Below are 17,378 nucleotides of genomic sequence, written 5' to 3' on the forward strand. Positions count from 1 at the left end.
TGGCCTGAAATCCCGTACAACAAACTAAATTCAACTGTAAATCTTATTGAGTAAAGGATTAAAGCAATCGCTTTGAAATAAGCCATTGTGTAAGTTAAGTGACAGCATTATACGCAGGCATTGCCTTGCTTGGGGTGGCTAACCTTAGCTCCAAGACTTCCAGAGCCATGCCATACTGTTACAATAACCATTTGAAATAAATTATCTAAATTGCTCTAGTTTATAAAGCCAGTGGTTATTGTGAAACTTTGGCATGCATCTTGCACTCCTGGGCCTTGTGCAACTAGGGTTCCGGATCAGCCGTTACTCACTGCAGAATAAAATGTTGTGGTAGCCCTTGAGTGCTTTCAAGCAGTCATTATGTTATTGTATATACTGAAGCTTCTCTTCCATTCCCTTTCTCTTTTATGTGCCCAGTGTAAGTACAGCATCCGGAGGCTGGGTGGACTGGAGATGCAGAACCTGTATGTGGGCCCTCAGAGCACCAGCAGCATGCCCACCCTCTCGGGAATGTTCAGCAACACTGAGATGAAACCAGACCCCATCAAGGGGGGGCACGTGATGGCCAACTTCCTCACATATAATTGTCTCACGGTAAGTACTGCTATGAAAAGTGGTCACATGGGCATACCAACCAACCAACCAACGTTAGTGTAAGCAAAGAAGCTCGTTCAAAAATAGGCAGCAAAACATAAAGGACCATAAGTGAAATGCACTAGCTGCTATTTGATGATTTATAGTCATGGGTCCCGTTTTTATTGTTTACTTTTCAGGTTTGGCTTGATCATCTAGCTGTCTGTGTGACTTATTGCTACCAGTTCTTTAAAGTATACATATGTGAACTTCTGCTCATACCTGGGGTGCTTGCATTGAAATTCATGAGGGGAGATTTTACATCACAGAAATAGAGACTTCTCACTCATCACTTTTTTAGCTTATAGATGGATGCACTGTTTTATTTTTCACCACAGCATGCTTTTTCAATTTATTAGCCATGACTCAAAATGCAAGCCGGACTTATTGGCATTACCAGTACTTGTTTAACATTTCTGTCTGTTCTGATGCATTTTAATTTTTTTCTCATCTATTGGTATTTATATGTATTTTGTGTTGTTTGAAAACATTTGCCGCTAGCATATATCCACATTTTATACTGACAAATGTGCACTTATAATTGGATGCCTGTAGGGTTTTAGCAGCTGTATATAAAATAAATACACTCCTGTAAACATAAGCATTGTAATGCAAATACTAGGCACATGAACAGTATTTTAAGTAAATCTGGCTCCTTTTGTATCTCCCTGTACTTTCAATCTGCATAGATATTACCTTGTCAGTCACTCAAAAGAAGACCTGTTTTTTGTATTATTCCGTTTTTTAAAACTATTGTTTTCATTACTCGTCCCCACAAGGTTTCACAGCTTAATCCGAAAATCTCATCTCACGAGTTAGTAGGTGGCATTGAATACATTCACGGCCCCTGGGGAAAAGGAAAGAAAAATAACCCAGTTTCTGCATTATTACTATTGTTAGCCGTCACGGGGGTCCCTGGAGTTGGGAAGCACATTGTTTTCCGTCTGTATTTCTCTGAAAGAAACCAGTAAAAACTGGGAGGCCTACTTGTGACTCAACATCTCCGAGCAATTTTATAAGTTTGCAAGTATTAATTATTTTATCATGGTCTTTTGTGAACTATGTTTAATCAGCTTCACAATAGGCGGATGTCAATTTAGCTGTCACGTCATTGTTTTGTCTGGATCATGCTGAAAAAACGTAATCTGTCTTTTGTTTCTTTTCTACGCAGAGCGAGACAGATTTGTACAGTGAATGTTTGCGCACTTTCTGGACCTGCCCTAGATGCGAGCTTTACCTCCCTTTCACGCCCATGGAGCGGATAAGCCACGAGAACACCTGCAAGCAGTCGCAGGAAGCCGAGCAGGAAGCGCGTAAGAAGAGTTTAAGTACCCCGGGGGCGCGCTGGCGTAATTGGAGAAGAGCTCCTCCATGTGCGACAAATTGAGTGTCGTAAATGTGCTTTTCCCAGCGGTATCTAATATTAAATCCTAAAGCAGAGTTTGCACAGTTAACTCTTTCTAACCCCTTCGTTCTCCTCGCTTGCAATCCAAATATGTGTATGCTCGCCTGTGTGTGTGTGCGTATTTATTCTTACACGCCTGTGCATACAGACGCCTTAAGAGAAGTAGTTTCTCAGTAGTTCTGTCATGGATGGTGTACACAAGGAAAACGATGTTATTTATACTATTGCGCATCGACCGGCTGGAGGTATTGCACTAAATTCGGTAGAGACTTCTTGAGGCCCTGTTTATCGGTTGTCAAACAAGGTGCTCCTTTCAAAACGTGGTGAATGCCCCGTTTGCTGTATTACAAGTGAATTATAGTCAGTGAAAGTCTAAATTCTTCAGACAAACATCCACTGTGTTTTGGCGGATTACCCTGTATGACAAACTCCATGTAAAGGCCCTTGATGCTTTTAGCTTTCGTTGTTTGCTCCAAATTTGGCAGATTGGTAAATCCGTTCAAAATAGGTATTAAATAAAAGTAACTTTATAAAGTGTACTTACAATCCCCTTGTTTATTTTAACTCTCTGCTACAATAGACCTGCTGGCCAGATTTACACCAAACGTGGAAGCAACACAGAGATTGCGTTTTGGAACAAATGTCTTAAGTACTTTTTCAGATCATAGCAATGAAAAAAATTTGAAGCGAATAATTATTCGTACATATGCATCACCGGGTACATGAACTATATTGCAAGCTTAGGTTTGCAAATAAAATGCTAAATTGATTTGCAGATCAAACCTGGCTTACAAATTCACAGTTTATGGCTGAAGGCCACACTTGCTCCCACTGCCCATGAACCGAGAAGCGTAGGGAGGTACTAGGTGTAGATATGTAGGACAGCGGTAGTAATATGACACGGGGTGTGGACACATGCTACATCTTCTTCACTGCCCCAGCCGGTACTTACGGCAGAAGGGTTGAGAGCTATGCATGCCCCAAGACCTGCCCTGTGCCCCGTGTTTGCTGGGAACAGTTGATGACCAGACCCTTTGAGCACTGGGGTCATGAGGGCTAGGTTTAGGATGTGTCTTATGGTAACACTGTGTACAGTGCAGGTGGGAGAGTGAGTGCAGAGCATAAGTTTAAGATGAAACCATGTGCTCAGCAGACCATAGGAGCGGGGGCTAGGTGCTAATGGGGAAATGTGTAAAATTGAGGGTTGTAGTCGTTACTCACAAATTGTAATCCCGATCCATGTGGAAACTCAAGAAGGTTTGGGCATCGAATATTTGTATGCAGGACAGAAAATAATTATTACTATACGATCGGTCACAAAGTTATTGCTGAAGGAATGAGCTTAGACTTTTTAATAGCAGAGGAGGCTCTGCTGTGTCAAGTCCTAACCAAACTTCAATCTTTTATGCTTGTATACTTTGGTGTGATAGCTGTAGTTATATTGTTGGCACTTCTGATGTTATATGAAGCCACACAGAGTTGTAATAGGTTTTATCCCTTTGGATTCTTGTAGTCTGTTTACTAGATATTCTGTAACGTTTTTTACAGCTGGATAGCTAAATGCCTGCCCCTATTTTATATATGTTCCAAGGTCCTCAGGACACAAGAGTGGATATTCTGAGGCTGTATGGAGACTAGCGATGTAGTAGAGCTACTGAAGCGGTTAAGTAACTTATTTCAGTCTGATTGCATCGTCTTCTCTTATTCTTCTAGTGACTTCCGAAGAGCCATCTGGGAGCTCCTCCAAAACGTCACTTCAAAGACATTACCACTGTGAAGCATGTAGCAAAGATTTCTTGTTTACCTCTACGGAAATCCTGAAACACCGGAAGCAACATGTGTGACGTAGGTCGATCTTTTTGGGTTGAATTTGTATCTGAATAATGTGTCTGATTTTGGGCCTGACAAAGCCTTGCCTACAGTGTTCGCTCATAATCAGGCCCTGGCCAGAAAGGCGCACAAGCTGAATGTTTTATGGCCTGCCAGTGCCATGTACTTAGGTGACATTTCAAATGTAGTAATAATAAGAATGAAGCAAATATTTCAGTCCTGCTTAACATCTGTCATCAGACATTTCCACATCAACACATTCCACTCACTATATGAATTGTAGTCCAGTCTTGTCAATGCACTCAAAGTTCTGGTTCCTTGGATGGTTCACTCTCAAGAGCAGGAGGTGGCGCAGATAATGGGTAGGTATTGCCTAGGTAAGACAAAGGAGCGCTGAGCTCTGCCATGAAGTGGTGCTGAATTTGTGAATGAGCAGTGCGGCTTAGCAGAATGCATCAATCAGATCAGCGCCTGCGGGAAGCGGTTTTGCATTGATTGGTCCTTTTGATGTTCTCTAGTCCCTGGTGTACAAAACGCATCCCCTGGTTCTGGGGTATTCACTTCCTTCGTAGCCAGATGGACACATTCTGGGATTCGTGAGTTTATTACTGCAAGCAAGGACTAGTTTGATTGGCTTTGGTGAATCTGTGTAAGGCTTACCAGTGGAGTAAGAAAGTAAGCGAGCAAATAATGGAGAAGCTGGCTAGGGAATTGAAGTGAAGACACTATCTCTGACTGACATATTCAGAGCAACCATAGCCAAGTCACTGGTTGCCCCTTAGAATACATCAAAGTCAGAAGAGCTGTAGACCTCTGCGTTATGCACAGTGTACCTGCTGTGCCCAAGCAGTGAGATGGGACAACAAACTAGGCTGGTGTTCTAGGACTTTTCTGGGTATATGAGCTCAAGTTTTCTAGTGCGAGGCCGCAGATGGTGGAACCTATTTGCGATTGTGTAGTGGCAGGAAAGGGAAATCCTATCAATGTGCTGGAAAAATAATCAAGCAGAAAAGACATGCTGATGATGACCAAAGCAGCCAGGAAATAATTGTTTTTTGGTGATGCGCAATGATAAAAGTTCAGCGCCTGAGGTTACTAAGGCAGGTGCTGAGCCCTGTGGAACCCTTGGGGCTGATGTCAACCGTATACAATTCTGCTCCAAATCAGTTCCATCTACTCTGCCACCAACAAGAATATAGATGCCTATGTGGGGAGGTTTGACAGCATACAACTAGCCATAGTGAACTGACCAACATTACGTGTAAAACAGACTTAATGAGTTGGGAGATGACATTCAGAGGCTGGACAGATTTCCAAGGAGATTAGAAAGTGAACCTTACAATATCCCAGAAAAGGCCAAACACCTTGGGGGTAATGTTACATTGTAATAAAATACTCATACTTGGTTACTTACATGTGCTGTGACGGGGAAGCGGCTTTCCTAGCAAAGCCTAGCCCAGAGTGACTATAGCATTTTATCATCAACTGAGCATGAAAGACCCTTGACCCCTCACTACATGTCGGGCGTTCACCCTTACCATAATATTACTTGGCTGTAAAACTGTACCAGCCAATACAAGTCCTTCAGATGAGTAGAACGTTGGGTGACCTTAAGTTTGAGAATGCCATTATAAATTTCTTCACATGCTTTAGGCCAACTCATCCAGCTTGCAAGACGATCCTTTGATGAAGCTAGAAGGATACTCTTTTGAGGGTCAGCTCATTTAAGACACAGATTCTTAGCCCCGCCCATGTAAGATTGAGTCAGCAGATAGTTACAGATGACCACTGGGCCAATTAGTTGCATAACTGGTGAAAACGCTAAGATAAGTTTTGAACCATTAGATTCCGAGTTTGACACTCATTTTCAAAAGCTGCTAATTTGAACTTCTTCCAACTTCATCTTGGGAATGAAGGAAAGGCACCCGTTCAGAACATCCTCTTCCTCACTCCTAACTATCTGATCTGTCCTGTAAGTACTCCTTGTGTTCAGTTGACTCACTACGCCCAGCGCTTTCAAGACTTGCAGGGTCCTTTTAGGTACTGGCAGGGTCCTTTAGGTACTGGCAGGGTCCTTTAGGTACTGGCAGGGTCCTTTAGGTACTGTCAGACTGGCCCAGCATGCCAGTGGAGGCTACATCCTCTCTGCTCTAGTTGACAACTGTCTGTCAGATTTGGAGATCCCCACCAGGCAGGCAGGGATCTTGATGTCTTCAATGAAGCTGATGCGGGGCAGCGGCTCCACTGAAGGCCCTGAACTTTATTGCGCAGGCGCCATGTTTAATGCTCCTCCTGGAAAAAGATGTTTTGTTTTGAAGAAACAAAACCCCAGCACAGGAGTTTGTTTCTAACCTTTGCACTTATGTGGAGGGATTCTTCTCCCTGTATCATTTTTTGTAATCAACTTTTATTTGCATTTTGTATACACCAATACTCTGTCACAAGAGTTATAACAGTTGCAGATAAGTAGTCTGATTCAGAGTATATCATTTGAACGAGCACCATAATACATTATTACATACATATTAGTAAGTGCTGTGCCCTGTTTCAAAGATTATTTATCATTGGATTCTTCAGAGCGAAGGAATTGGCTCACTTTTACTTAAGTATATTATCAAATAAAACAGAAGAGGGTAAAAAAGGAACGTACATAAGTACCCCATACCAACCCCCTAGAAACTCACCACGTAACTGACAGTCATTCGTCCTCACCGGGAGGAGGCTATTTCAGACAGTAGAGTCCAATTGGACATCACTATAGTAGGAATGCTGTGGGCAAAAGTGATGTATATATGCAAATAGGGAGCATAATAGACTGGGCTTATACTATAAATTTATCGTTATGGGTCCTATTTTTGCCATGAACATACTCTCCACACGTTAGTTGACTGGACTGGGAGTCCTCTTTGGCCTGTTCTCTCAGATCACGTCATGGTTTCATGTCCTTGCTTGGGGTGTCATGACCTCATGGAGGTCTGCAACAGGAAATCTAGTGAGAATTGCCTTGCCCACACTAAGAAGGGCAGTGCAGTCATCACCATGACGTGATGGCCCAGTGACGATGTTCTACCATGTCAGGGATTCACACTGACCATGCCAGCTGAGGCTCCGCTGGTGCAAACTTGCCGTTTCCCCCATCTAAATGAGACAACTGTACTGCAAGCTTGGCTGTTTATGGTAGGCACCCACTCACCTAAACTCTGAATGACGTCCCCATACTCAGATGTAAGGATGCCCAGTAGCTGCACTTCAGGAATGTAGACCTGAAGTCCTCCAGCTGGTTTCCACTGGAACATGGTGGGTGTAACCCAAGGCCAATCTACTGTAATAATGAATGACCAGCAGTGGTCCTTGAATTCGGCTTTTACTTGTTTTGATCAGTGACTGGTTAAACAAAAAGTCCTTGCCAATAATTTAAAACTTTTACCTTTCTCTGTAGGCTTTTGTTTCACTTTTGAAACATTTCAAAACTCTTCCAATTTATAAAATGTTTTGGATAAAACACTGCTGAAGCTTAAGTAACATTGCATCTGTACCATTTCTCAAACTGTTGAGTTTTCAGTGCCCAGTAACCCTGGTGCTAAAATTCTCTGAGCAAGCAATACCATTTCTGTGATAGTGTGTTTCCAATGTTCAAGAGTGTAGACCACGTGCTCTTTGTAAATGTGTTATCTAACATAAGCATTAAGATACCAATGCAAATGGGGGAGAAAAACGTGTCAAGTGATCTGAAAAAAAGTGTGAGATTTTTCCCATCTGCTGTTCCATAAGTAACTGAACTCATTAGCCCCTCCATACCTATCTGATAACCAGCAGCACCAGTTACACATGTTGTTTTCCCAAAGGCATGAAGGTGATGGTTATCAGCAATGTATTTTTGTTCATGCAAATGTGGTGGTGGGGGAAGGGGGCTGCGTTGATGAACCGCATTCATTTGCACTGATAGCAGTGGTGTCTGCATGCTTTTAAATTCCACAAATAATCTTTATATGCTTTGTTATTTTGGGGCACGCATGCGTGCCCCAAAACATACATAAAGCACATCGTACCCATAACGCCTTGTAGTGCTAATTTAAAAGCCCCTTAGACGGCACTGAGTTGAGATTCAGCTCCCTGCGATTGTAGCGTTCAAGCACCTGGTCCGTCATTTAAAATAGATTGCGAATTGTGTGGAGTTGAAATAGTGGTTGGTAATTAGTTTACTGGACATTTTTTCTGCTCCAAGCTATTAACACTATAATTGTGATCTTACCGGTGTTGTAACAGTAACAAAATTATAATGAAATGTGTATGTTGTCAAAGCATGTTACCAATACTTTACTCAGTGAAATACAAAAGTATTATGCATTTTCATCAGTTAATTTGGCCTGCAATAATGTAAAACTTTCAGAGAGGGGAAGGAAAGGAACAGAAGACTGCTGATTGTTTCGGTCAGCGATGTTTTCCAGATTTAGACCTTCTTCAGGATCTAAATGTGCACTTCAAAGGGTTTTACTTTTTTAAATGTAAGTCTTCTGGCTGAATGAGAAAATATGTCGGGCCAGGCTTGTGTTAGTACCCATATTGTATTGAGTCTGTGCATTTGGTATGCAGCATGTTCCATAATACTGTGTAAATGTAAATCCAACGCTCCAAAGTGAATATATTTTATTGAAACATTGAACACCATGTTTTGATAAATGATGCAAATTTGTTGCAGGATGAGCCTTTCAAAGCATTTTAATTCAAATTCACATGGAAGAACAGATCTATTATTTCCAGGGAGTCATCTCCAATCTCTTGAAGGGAGCTAGGTAGTTTTCGCCATTGCTTACAAGGTGACCTTAAAACGAAACAGCACTCCTCAACCTGTTGATTAAATATAATGAAACAAATATTTTGAATGTAAAAGTGGTAAAAATTGGTTTGAAGAAAGCAGGTTTTTGATACCTTAGATCGTAATTGAAGCACATTGGGGCAATGTTAACTTAGGAAGAAAACATGTTGTATACAGTAACTTAACAACTACTTATGGGACCCTTCCCCGGGTCTTGCGGTGAGTATGGGGCAAGGTCTCAGGCAACACCAACAAGTCACCTCTGGAGACAATGGTGCATCCGGGTGCAGAGGTGTATTTTTCGGCATCCGGTGACATTGATACTTTATATCGGAATTGAAGCACTTCGTGGTAATGTTAACCTCTGGATGAAAACCATGTATTGCATTTGGGCACTCAACAGTGACTTACGGGACCAATCTCTTGGACTTAAGGTGAGTATGGGGCAAGGTCCAAGGCAGCACCAACAGTTCACTTCGGGTGGCCGGGTGCAGAGGTGCTTTACAGCGTTAGGTGCCCCATTCAGGTCTATGGAGATCGGTCTGTCTGAAAAGAGGCTACAGGCTCAGACTGAGGGAGCAGTTAGGCTGAACTAACAAGGGGTCTCAACTCTTGCAATGCTCAGGGACATGGGGACGCCTTTAATCCTCTTCTCCAGGGGAGACTGTTGCAGAGGTGCCCTTATGTGTCCAATTTTCATCACAAGAAGCACTTGCAGTAGAGAGGGCCTGCAAACAGCAGCTACAGGCAGCGTCAGGAGTCAACAGTGGAAGTGAACAGTGGGCAAGTCAAAGGTGGGGTTTGTCTCTGGAGGGCCCAGGGACCGTGCTGGCACTGTTGGGCCACTTCAGCTCGGGTTAGGAAGCACGGGTGCAGTTGTGCTTTGTGGCGTCGGGTTTTTGCGGTTCTGGTGTATCTCTGTCTTTTTTTAGGGTGCCTGCAGGACGCAGGGAAGCAGCTCCTGAATCTGTGAACAAGTTCTCCCATGCTTTGGAGGATCAGCAGCTTGCAGGATAAGATGACTTTGGCGCAATTGTCGAGAATAGGCGAACAGGCCGGCAGGGCTGGTGCCAAGTCAGTTACTTCTTCTGCAGTTCTTGCTTTTGCGGCCCTTCTTCTTTTGGTTGGCAGGATCTGATTTCCTGGTGCCAGGGCTCCCTTAAATAAAGAATTTAAGGGTGTTAGGGAGTATAGGGTAGAAGCCAATGGGCTACTTACCCCTGGGGTCACTATGCCCCCAAATGACCACTTCCCTGGGGAAGTGGGCATAACCCTGTCCCAGAGTTCCTAAATTTATCATCACTACGAGGGTCACTTCTGAAAAGTCGGATCCACTTCAGGTAGTCCAGTTCAGGGGTGGTGCTCACCTGAGTGTGGACACGCTTGTCTTGTCTAGCTAATTTTCCTACCTGCCCAGGTGCCAAAGAGCTCTGGACAAAGCGGGTCAGTTTCCTCTACTATGAGAGAAGCCAGATACGCATACCAAAGGCGGTGGGCCTCTTTGAAGCTCCTTGGCCTTAGAATGCTTATCCGCAGGTCATCCAGTGGGCAGGGGTGCAAATCATTCTCTGCCAAAGCAGGTTTGGTTTATTGCCCCGAGAGAGCAAAGGCCCTCATCCTTGGGTGTCAGCAACTCGTTTCTGGTGGCAGGCTGGCAAAAACCAGTCAGTCAGTACACCAGTGACTGGTAGGGTTTCAGGGGGCATCTCTAAGGTGCCTTCTGGGCGCATGCATTACCAAATCCGACACTGGCATCAGTGTGGGTTTATTAATAGGAGATGTTTGATACCAAACATCCCTATTTTCAGTGAAGTCATCATGTAGCTGGGGAACTTGTTTTCACCAGTGTCCAGCACATGCTTTTAAGATAGCTTCCCTGATCACTTGTACTAGCAGTAATGGAACTGATCAGTAGGGGGCATACCTGCTCCTGCAGCTATGCCTTCACATGTAGTATAGTGCACCCTGGCTTAGGGCGATAGGGCCTACTGTAGGGGTGACTTATGTATATGGCATGTGTCAACAGGCATGGCACACAGGCTGTGTTCCATTCAGTGCTTTCACTTTTGTCTGCAGCAAGACACTCAGCCTGCAGTGACACTTTGCATGAGCTTGTGAGGGGTTCCTTAGGGTGTCACAATTCGTGCTGCAGCCCTTAGGGACCCTCTTTAGTACCTCAGGCTCTAGGTACCAGGGGTACCATTTACTAGGGATTTACAGAGGATACTAAAGGTATTGCCAGTTAGGGAAACAATTGCACAGTTTTGGCAAAGAGATCTGGCACTGGGAATCTGGTTAGGAACCCAGTGCACTTCCAGTCAAAATCACACTATATACCAAGCAAAAAGTGGGGTGACCAGTTAAAAAAAGACACTGTCCTACAGTCATCTGCAGCTTTATAATGGCCTTGTTCACCATACTTTATTCCAGTGCATCTAAATTTATTTAGAACCAAAACCCACTTTTTTTTAGAATGACAAACTTTCACAACCTACCTAGGTTTAATGTACATGAGGTGGGTAATTTTTTTATGTAAATAAAGCACCGTATGACAGCGCATTGTTCACAGACAGCACATTTTTCATCGATGTGGCCACTAAATTTGCACAGACATAGAGTTCGCGCGATACAAAACTTTATATAAATAAATAAATAGAGTTTTACTTATGAAACCATATTGCACACAAACGATAGTATGGAAATCGGGTATCATTTGTGCCTCACCAACTAAAGTGTTTTGATCATATTAAAGTCTTTGCTTCTATCACACTTCAGAATTACATTCAAATGTGCTTCATTTTAGCTTTCCTAACTGCTGAATATGTACAGTTAATTTACAGGTATTTATATTTTGTGTGTAACAAAAAAATACATCCTACATCCTTTCCTTTCACACTCTGTACTCCTGCAAGATTCTCACATAATTCACTTTGCTTTTCTTTCTCTGACTGCAAAGTGAGAGGAGTTTGTAAACACAAATCCTCATGTTAAAAAATAAGCAGCAAGGTTGTCAGAAGACAGAGCCTGATATTCGATGTATGTCTTTGAAGCACAGCAAATGTGACAAGATAAATACAGAATGTAAAGGCATCTGTATTATTACTTAGACTTTCATTACACACCAAAAATCGGCTCGCATCCCACAGTTTTGGAAACACTGCTTTGTCCCATTTAAGAACTCTTGCTGGACATAAATCACAAATGGGATCATATCCCTCCAGCTGACTGATTAAGAGTGACTTGTTACCCCAGTCAGGGTTTATTAAGTGCATCTTTTATCTTCCCTGCAAAGGTGATAATTTACTCTTTATTATCTTGTTGTTCCCGCGTGGTGAAATTGTTTCAAGACTTCCACATGGACAGGATTGTTTTTACTTGCAGGTTCCCTTAGTCATTCACTGGATGCAGAGATAATCCTCCTTAGTTTGGATGTGATGAGGGCTGTCGGTTTCTACCCGAGTGTGCAATTTTATTTGTTCAAGTATTCTATTCATGCATACCAGCCCAGGACAAAAATGCCTACTTTGGGCCTCTCAAGTTGAGCATGCTTCTGCAGTTAAAACCACTGTGACATTAGTAGTCTCCCAATGGCATGTTTCTCTGAATGTTATTCAAATGTGAGCCCATTGTCGTTCTTTAAACATTATGTATAGAACGTGATCTGAAAACTAATGCTCAGTTTGCCAAGCTGAAGAAAACCTGGGGCTGAAAACTAGAAGTTTTTGCTATCTGACCATATCTGCATTGTTTTCTACTCTTGTGACTTTTCCTCTCATTCGCCAGAAAAGAGTGCTATGTCAATAAATAATGGAGATTCACTGAAGTACTGTAATATGGTAGTCAAATAATCTAGTTTTAATGTAGTGTAGCATAGCCTGGCAAGCAGCAAACAATATAAAAAAAGTTACTCATCTGTAACGACAGCTCTCTAATGTTGGTACCTTTCATAGATTTACATTCTTGAATCAATCCCCAGCTTCAAACTGGAAGACCCACAGAGATTATACATTAGCAGTGCAGTGAATTTCCTTTATCTCTTCATTGAAAACAGCCTTCCTTTATTAGCCCAAGCACCCAAAGTCCTACCAATGAGGTTAAAGGACACTAAACTTCACTGCCTTTGAAGGTCCCCATACCTCAGATTTTGTATTCACTTACCGTGGAAGGGATTCCTATTCAGGGCTCTGATGAGAATCTTTCCCTTCCTTTGAAAATTCATTTCTATTGATTTTGAATCATTGCTGATCAATCAATCTGGAGGCACTTGTACTTGAAGGAATGTAGCTTAGAGAACGTTTTTCAATATGTTTTTTTGCCATAGCTGAGACACCTAAGGAGAATCTATTTCGACCCGGTGCTTCTTGTAAAAAGAGGGCCTACTCTGATGAACCTCATTCAGATATTTCCTGCTGCCTTCACCAAGCCTGTCAAAACTTATTTGGTGGAAGATAAGCACTCCTAAAATGCGACATTTGGTGCACTGTCAGACCCCCTTTGAAGGCAGCTAAATAGTCTGGCAAGCAGCTAAGCAGGCCAGTAATAGCGTCTTCTGAGGTGCCTCGCACTAAAAATGAAAGCGATCAAGCCATCCAATGAGGGCTGTTTCTCTTTTCACCACTTGCACCTCCCCACTGATGACCAGGCCTTTACCCATTGTTACCTTGTCCCCGGAACACTCATCATTGACACCTACATTGTTGACGACAACACCGTCAAGAACACTTCCATAGTCGATAACACCCTCTACTACATTGTTGTTGACAAGAATATCATTAACAAGGCTACCGTTAACGACCCCATCGACATTGACTTCAGTAGAGCCTGCCAGAACACCTTTTTTCCAGCCTACTTCCTCAGGACACATCGCCAAGTAAAATCACTCTTTTCTCCACTAAAAACCTTCCAGACACGGAAGGTGAGCCTGAGGACTAAAGTCCATTTGCCATCACTACTAGTGCAGCAGAGTCCAATGTTGCGTTATCAGAAGGAGAATTGAGAGGAGGAAGACTGATATAACAGTGCACCCTATTTACTAGACCACTCTTGTCAATTAGGGAAAAGGATTTCTGCTTTTTATTTGCGGTGGCCAAATATCACTACAAACAAGTAGGTTCTGGATGTAGGTCACTATGGATACACGCATTGTTCCATCTGCAAAGATTGTGCACCAACATCTACATTTATTGCAAGCAGAAATTCTTTCCATTCTTGCTAAAGAGGCTCTGGAGTTCATCTCCAAATCCGAGACTTCTGCTCCAGTTTTTTGGTACAAAGAAAATCGGTAGAGGGGCAACCCATTTTGGATTTGTCAGCTCAACGAGTACTTGCAAAAACTGTTCTTTAGAATGGTTACTCGTAATTAGGTGTTGCAGCTGCTTCGGCAGGGTTAATAAATGACTTTGATTTACAGGAAGTATCACCAAAGCACCGCAAATACCTGCAATTCAAAGACAAATACCTGCAATTCAAAGAATCCGGGAGCCGATATGAGTTACGGTTGTGACGTTTGGTCTTAAGCAATATCAAAGTGGATGATGGACGGAGCGTTTGAGCAAATCAAACACTCACCCCCAGTCAACTGATCTGGGTTTAATCCATCATCATTCTTTAGCTCACTCCACCACCCCAGTTCGGACATGCCCATATGCAAATCAGTCTGACCCTGTGCCTCATGGGAACAGTCCAGCCCGAACTGCCAAGCCATGACTTCCCCGGACCGGAAACAAGCATCCTGGGACCGCTTTCGGGTTCATAACCCTCATCAGCCAGGTTATCTTAAATCCAGTGGCAAAGTGAGCAAGGGACCCACGTCTGGGCATACCCTGCCAGCTTAGGGCGAACAAAGCGATACCAAAGGGGATGATGGACGGAGCGTTTGAGCAAATCAAACACTCACCCCCAGTCAACTCATCTGGGTTTAATCCATCATCATTCTTTAGCTCACTCCACCACCCCAGTTCAGATATGCCCATATGCAAATCAGTCTGACCTTGTGCCTCATGGGAACAGTCCAGCCCGAACTGCCAAGCCATGACTTCCCTGGACCGGAAACAAGCATCCTGGGACCGGTTTCGGGTTCATAACCCTCATCAGCCAGGTTATCTTAAATCCAGTGGCAAAGTGAGCAAGGGACCCACGTCTGGGCACACCCTGCCAGCTTAGGGCGAACAAAGCGATACTAAAGGGGATGATGGACGGAGCGTTTGAGCAAATCAAACACTCACCCCCAGTCAACTGATCTGGGTTTAATCCATCATCATTCTTTAGCTCACTCCACCACCCCAGTTGAGACATGGCCATATGCAAATCAGTCTGACCCTGTGCCTCATGGGAACAGTCCAGCCCGAACTGCCAAGCCATGACTTCCCCGAACCGGAAACAAGCATCCTGGGACCGGTTTCGTGTTCATAACCCTCATCAGCCAGGTTATCTTAAATCCAGTGGCAAAGTGAGCAAGGGACCCACGTCTGGGCATACCCTGCCAGCTTAGGGCGAACAAAGCGATACCAAAGGGGATGATGGACGGAGCGTTTGAGCAAATCAAACACTCACCCCCAGTCAACTCATCTGGGTTTAATCCATCATCATTCTATAGCTCACTCCACCACCCCAGTTCAGACATGGCCATATGCAAATCAGTCTGACCCTGTGCCTCATGGGAACAGTCCAGCCCGAACTGCTAAGCCATGACTTTCCCGGACCGGCAACAAGCATCCTGGGACCGGTTTCGTGTTCATAACCCTCATCAGCCAGGTTATCTTAAATCCAGTGGCAAAGTGAGCAAGGGACCCACGTCTGGGCATACCCTGCCAGCTTAGGGTGAACAAAGCGATACCAAAGGGGATGATGGATGGAGCGTTTAAGCAAATCAAACACTCACCCCCAGTCAACTGATTTGGGTTTAATCCATCATCATTCTTTAGGTCACTCCACCACCCCAGTTCAGACATGGCCATATGCAAATCAGTCTGACCCTGTGTCTCATGGGAACAGTCCAGCCCGAGGATATTTGCGAAATATATTGCTTTTATCGTGCCATTTTTTCAAGATAGTATTCCCCTGCCTAGACAATGACAACGACTCATTGTCAAGTCGTCGACTGAGGCCCGTGAGAGCCTGTTTCATCTCAGGCCCTTCTCTCAATGCATCAAAATAATCCAGTTTCTTGGAGCCATGCTGTCTACATTGTTAGGAAAGAATTCAGAAACTTCCCACATTGGGAAACCACGTTGAAAGGCTACAGAAGGTCACTACTGGACATGATTTAGTGACACATTTTCCTGACCACGCACTGCAGATTGAACATGCATCCTTTGTTATTGTTATTGGATACACAGTAGCTTCAGAAATTCGTATCTTTCAAGGACTGTGTGCAGCTCTCTCCAAGAATGAAACTGACAGTTTCGTGGTGGAAATAAAGACCAATTCAGAGGCATGCTTGGTTTTTCAGCGTCATCCAATCTGTGAGGACAGACAATGCAGCAACAATATTTTATGTAAAAAAGCAGTAAGGTCACAGGTGGCCGGGCAAGATAGCCGGACGACCGTAGCTCGTCTCGGCTCATGGTCCCCGCTACAGCTCCGACCAATTTGCTGTGTTTATAATGCGCCAGCCAGACCCCAAAACACATCAACGTGCTGGTGAAAACGGGGGGGGGGCATGTTTTGAGAGCCCATTCTTGTTGCGGACCCCCTAGGGACTACCGGAGTGAGGTGGAGGGGGTCCGGCCGTGGAACACGTAAAATGGCTGCACCTACCTGCTGGGAAGCAGCGACTTCAACCCCGCTGTGAGGTGACTCCGGGGACACAACTCTCGCGGCTTGGACTTCCCTGTGGAGCCTTCCTGCTGCGGTGCTCTCGAAGCTCCTGTGGGTCGGCGTGACTGAGGTGAGGATTCTGCTGCGGCATGCCAATCCTGGGCAGAGTCACAACTACCAACTAATGGAGGTGGGTGCACGAGCCCTGAGCCGCCAAATTTAGTCTGTCCATCACGATTACCCTGAACTAGTGAGGTCTGCCCTGGTTGCAGGTGCCTGAGCGGGCCCGCTGGCTGGAGTTAGATCCCGTGTTCTGCCTGACTTTAAAATGGCGGCCCGATGGGAAACCCGGGCGTGCTGAGCGCGTCTGCCTGCTGTACTGTGCCTGCCACTTCATGCGAACTCCAGAAGAGTAAGAGGGGTCCATAGCCGCTGTAACCAATGGATAACAACCCCGGGAGGCACCCCCGAACTCCCTACATCGAAGTGACGCTCCCTCGGCTGACTCATCGTGCGGGCGCCCTGGGGGTCCTGGGAGCGCCTGCGGCGGATTTTGAGGAACGCCATCCAGAGTGGCCAATCGCACGGCATCAGCGATCTCTGACCCCTGGGCGGGTGTTTTGATAGCGCCGCTCCTCTCGGGCGGTGGACGCTGTGCCTGACCCTGAAGTGGCGGCCCGGTGTAATCCGACCGGATGTGGACCCTGTGATCGGCCTCTTCTTTGAATCTGCTGCCCCCCTGCATTGGTGAGCAATATCATGGGCACCCCCAAGCATTGGAGGGGGTTATAGGATGACCGGTGTCCGACTGCCCTACGACTCAAAGGGATACTCGGCGCCCTGTCATTTTGATAGCTAATACCTGCAGCAGCTTGATCAGCTAATACCCACACCTCGTGCCACCCTGGGTTCGGGATTGGAGACGCCCAACGAAAT

The 17,378-nt window shown here is 44.6% G+C and overlaps 1 protein-coding gene across 1 annotated transcript in view; it reads left to right on the forward strand.

The window, feature by feature from the left end:
* The window catches only part of DHX34 (DExH-box helicase 34), a 403,223-nt gene that overhangs the window by 323,568 nt on the left and 62,277 nt on the right, over positions 1–17,378 (forward strand). The window contains exons 16-18 of the mRNA XM_085625635.1: positions 418–594; positions 1,805–1,946; positions 3,752–3,883. Coding sequence (XP_085481761.1) covers positions 418–594; positions 1,805–1,946; positions 3,752–3,882 — 450 coding nt within the window. The 3' untranslated portion in view covers position 3,883. The remainder of the gene's footprint in view (positions 1–417; positions 595–1,804; positions 1,947–3,751; positions 3,884–17,378) is intronic.

The sequence above is a fragment of the Triturus cristatus genome, chromosome 9 (assembly GCF_964204655.1).
Source record: "Triturus cristatus chromosome 9, aTriCri1.1, whole genome shotgun sequence".
Taxonomy (NCBI): Eukaryota; Metazoa; Chordata; class Amphibia; order Caudata; family Salamandridae; genus Triturus; species Triturus cristatus.